The following is a 4,353-nucleotide window of genomic DNA, read 5'->3' as shown; positions in this document are numbered from 1 at the left end:
TGTTCCTTCATGATATATTAATAAAAATTCAATAGCAAAGTGAAACAGACCTCATTCCTTTATAGTACAGTTTCCCTAAGAGACAGTCTAAGAAGCAATGTCATTCTGTCACTCCCTTGGTACCTTTGAAATGTTCGCCTTCACACAGGTTCTGCTGAGGACCACACCCTTTGCAGCCTGTGAATCAATACTTCTAAGTAGACATGTGGCTCTCCTAAAAATGTCTACCACATGGATCTTGACAATAATGTCTTGTGTCTATATTTAATAACTACTAATGATACTGAACACATTTAAGTAGTTTACTGAGTATAGTAGTAATTATCTGTTCATATTATTTTCTTGTTTTCCATCAAGACATTTGTTCTTGTTTTTACTTCATAGTTCTTAAATGTTTTGGAAAGTATTTTCGTGGAGCATATAGTATGTATTTTCTCTTAATTCTGCTTCAGGAATTTATTTGCAATACTTTCTGCTGGTTATTTATCTTCATTAATAGAGTTTTATTTTAGGCTTAGAGTTTATAGAAGTTAGATGGTATACAGAGAGTTCTCATACACTCTATCACCCTTTTTATTTTATTTTATTCTTTATTTATTTTATGTATATGAGTGTATTGCCTGCATATGTGTAAATGTACCTGTGTTGTGCAATGCCCAAGGAACACAGAAGAGGGTGTCAGATCCCCTGGAACTGGTATTACAAAGGGTTGTTAACTGCCATGTGGGTGCTGGAATTTGAACCCAGGTGTTCTGCAAGAACAGCCAGTGCTCCTAATTGCTGAGCCATGTCTCCAACCCCTCACCCTTAATTTTTCACTTTAAATAATATCTTCCATTAACAGGCAGTTTTAATCTTACTAGGGCCATACTTAAAAATCTTTTATTTCTTGTTTGTTTATATTTAAAAAAACTTTCTGGAGCTGGAGAGATGGCTCAGCGGTTAAGAACATTGGCTGTTCTTGCAGAAGACCCGGGTTCGAATCCCAGCACCAAGCTGCCCGTAACTCCAGTTCCAGAGGATCTGACAGCCTCTTCTGTCCCCCGAAGGCATTGCATGACATGAGCGCACTTACCTACATGCAGGCAATACACATATACACATAAAAATAAATTTCTGGAGCTGGAGAGATGGCTCAGCGGTTAAGAACATTGGCTGTTCTTGCAGAAGACCCGGGTTCGAATCCCAGCACCAAGCTGCCCGTAACTCCAGTTCCAGAGGATCTGACAGCCTCTTCTGTCCCCCGAAGGCATTGCATGACATGAGTGCACTTACCTACATGCAGGCAATACACATATACACATAAAAAGAAATTAAAAAAATAATTTTAAAAAAGAAAACTTCCTTAACCTTGGTCTGTAATCGACTGTCATATATTTTCTCCACCATTTTTCCCCACTGGTGACTTTATGTTTGCTCCTCCTCTAGTCCAACTCAGTGATACCTCTGTTCCCAAGGTTTTCCCTCTCCACATTCCCCCATCCACTGCTGAGCACTCAGCCCCTGGGCCCTTCATTCAGGCATCATCCCAAGGCCATTTCTCCCAGGAGTGTTCTGTGCTTCCACCAGTTTTAAGTCTTTCCCTCTTTGAAGTCTTATATTTTTGTTAAATAATTGAGACAGCATTATGTTTGTTTCAGGGTATTACTCCTCTGAAGAGTTAGTTTTGGAGAAGAGTATCCATAAATCTTGACATCCCCAGAGTCTCACTTAGTATTTCAAAGAATGCGTTTGTTAAAAGAAAAAGATGTGTATCTTTTCTACTCAACTGGAGTGCATTTTCAAATACCTGAGCAGATGTGCTGTGTTAAAGGGTCCTATGCATTCAATGGTTGGTCCCCTAAGGATACATATATTTTTTGTAACATATAATAGAATTTTCTGAAAACTGAATGAACTCAAAGGACTGAGTAATTTCATGATCGCCAGACATGTTCAAGCAGAACCCCAGCACAACACTCCTTTTGAACGCTTTCTTTCACACAGCAGGAAAGATAATAATTCACAGACTGATTATTAAAACACTAGCCTCATGTGTATGTTAGAAAGCTTTACTTTTAGACATTAACTTTTTTGATGCTGAGAATAACAGGTGCAGAAGAGGTTTCATGTTAAATTTGCTTAAATCCTCAAACCTTATCTATAATTAACACGAATATTACATAAATAACAAGAATATTATATTTAGAAATTTATACATTTATTATTTTATTGATATTTCTCCCAAAATTTCTTATTTCAAATTTTGTCACAATTATTTTGAGAGAAATAAACAATGCATTAGTAAGAGAACAAAAATAAACAAAAACAAAGTGCTTGGGCTTCCTATTCAGCCTTCTTCAAAATTTTCATTTAGACTATCATTTAAAAAAAACCTAGCATTTGACAATGTTATATGCACTGCGCAGAGCATAGAAAACTTTAGTGATAATGTCACAAAGCATAAGGGAGCCATTGTTTCCAGATAGAAAAGTGTTTATTAGTGAATAACCAGGAAATTTTCTAGAATTTGAGTGAAATAATTCAACAGAGAAGATTCCAGAACACAGACACACTTCAAGAATCATAGAGAATATACAACAGCATTTTGCCATTCATTTGACACATGATTTTTGTGCTCAGTCACTTCTAAGTTTTTCTCCCCAATGTTGAAACTAAAAGCCAAATGCCAATCAGTCCCAGGCTTCATGTTCTTTGGAAAGAAGGTTGCTGAAATCTTCTGTTCAGTAGTTCTGGTTGGTGTTGATATTTGCCCATTCTTATAATCAGTCAGGAGGGAAAGGAAGACATAGCTCCACTCAATATGTTTACAATAATGTTATTTCTTTATGCACTGGCAAGGTACTAGTCAGGCAACTGGCAGAACTATTGATACAAAGCAAAAACATCACTAAGAACTTGTGTGTTCAAATCAGACATCAAACCAAGAAAGTTCCACTCCATCAAAGCAAGGTTGGGGATCATCAAACAGGCAGGCAAGGGACAATTAGAGTAAGAAAGCTGTTAATGGCTGACATTCCATTGGTGAATCTTCAACGAGTCCCTTGCACTCTTAGGACTACTGCTACTTTAACAGAGAACATTAACAGGAAAACAGAAAAGATCTACAAGGTGTTATAGTTGTCCTTAATAAAGCCTGGTGTTAACAAGTGTTCCCAGTGCAAAAAAATTCTTAAGATGCATAAAGCAATCCAGCAGAATAGTAGAGACTCCACAATTTAGTAGAATGTGTTCCATTGGCTAATCCCAAATTCCTAGGCATACTGTGAGTCAATCAATAGCAATTCAGAGGTCTTTTACTGCTGCATAAGTATCTCAGAGGTGGAAAGGTGCTGGGTATACAGCGCCGAGACTGAAAGCTTCTGTATAAATAGCTCAGTGGTCGGCAGCTTGAAGACCCGTAATTTGCATACTGGCAATTTCTCATTAGATAACTTTGAGGTTGGTAGCTACTGGTAATATAGCAAGATGGTGAGAACCCTCTGGTGAGGAAGCCGAGGTTTTGGTAGCTTCTAAATCCGAAGTTATTCAGACCACTGTGATTTAGGGACTGAAGATTCCTGGGAAAGAAGTTAAGTTGCCCTACACACCGGGAGCCATTGAGAGGAGTCTGACAGGCTTTTGATGCGTATTGAATAGTGGAGGAATTGGGTACATACCCCTTGGTCCGAGTACAGGGACTGGAGTTCACTCTGGGTCTGATGTTGGTATTTTCACAGGCACTGACCACTTGACCTGCAGATGGGGTACTGCAAAGCACGGAAGAATTCGGGGAGTCAGAACTTGGAATGCAGGTCTTGGGCTCATGGCTGGGAGATTCGCTGCAAGGTGCTTCACAGTAGGAATCTTGGCAATGGTCCAGGAGCCACAAATTGCCTTGATAGTTGCTGGGTAAGTAATATCCGAAGGTAGAGTTTACATCACTAGAGCAATGTGCAACGGGAGATGTCACAGGGAAGTAGCAGTGATTTCTGTGGGTTGTAGCACTGCAAAGCCCAGGATAGCCCAGAAGAGACATGGAGCCCAAGTATATGCAAGAGGCAGCTGCTGCTGGTATGGTGTGGCTATACAGCTGAGGACTCTTTATATCCTCCCTGGGGAGTGCCAGGAGCCTCTTCTGACTCTCTTCCTTCCCTCTGACACAATAACATACAACATCTCATTAGTGCATTGCTTAGCCACAGTTGATGATGTCTTTAGGCTCATACAAAAATAAGTTTATTTTGATTCTTCAAAGTACCTATAATCACTACTCTGGCCATCATCCATCAGTCAACTTATGTAGACCATAGCTTTGGTTAATAGTGATTTTAGTGTTAATAGGTGAACTCTATGTGTCAATCAGTAGTTAAC

The 4,353-nt window shown here is 39.1% G+C and overlaps 1 protein-coding gene across 1 annotated transcript; it reads right to left on the bottom strand.

The window, feature by feature from the left end:
* Positions 1-3,274: 3,274 nt before the first annotated feature.
* LOC103736497 (keratin-associated protein 24-1) lies at positions 3,275-4,027 on the bottom strand. The gene has a single exon (XM_008836013.2). The coding sequence runs from the start codon at positions 4,016-4,018 to the stop codon at positions 3,275-3,277; it is 744 nt and encodes a 247-aa protein (XP_008834235.1). The 5' UTR covers positions 4,019-4,027.
* Between the last annotated feature and the right edge of the window lie 326 nt (positions 4,028-4,353).

The sequence above is a fragment of the Nannospalax galili genome, unplaced genomic scaffold (assembly GCF_000622305.1).
Source record: "Nannospalax galili isolate Female #2095 unplaced genomic scaffold, S.galili_v1.0 scaffold136, whole genome shotgun sequence".
Taxonomy (NCBI): domain Eukaryota; kingdom Metazoa; phylum Chordata; class Mammalia; order Rodentia; family Spalacidae; genus Nannospalax; species Nannospalax galili.
This window is presented reverse-complemented; position numbering and strand designations above follow the sequence as displayed.

What these genes read in the sequence shown, in the direction of transcription:
- LOC103736497 (XM_008836013.2), bottom strand. Translation starts at nt 4,018, where the DNA reads ATGTCTCTTCTGGGCTATCCTGGGCTTTGCAGTGCTACAACCCACAGA.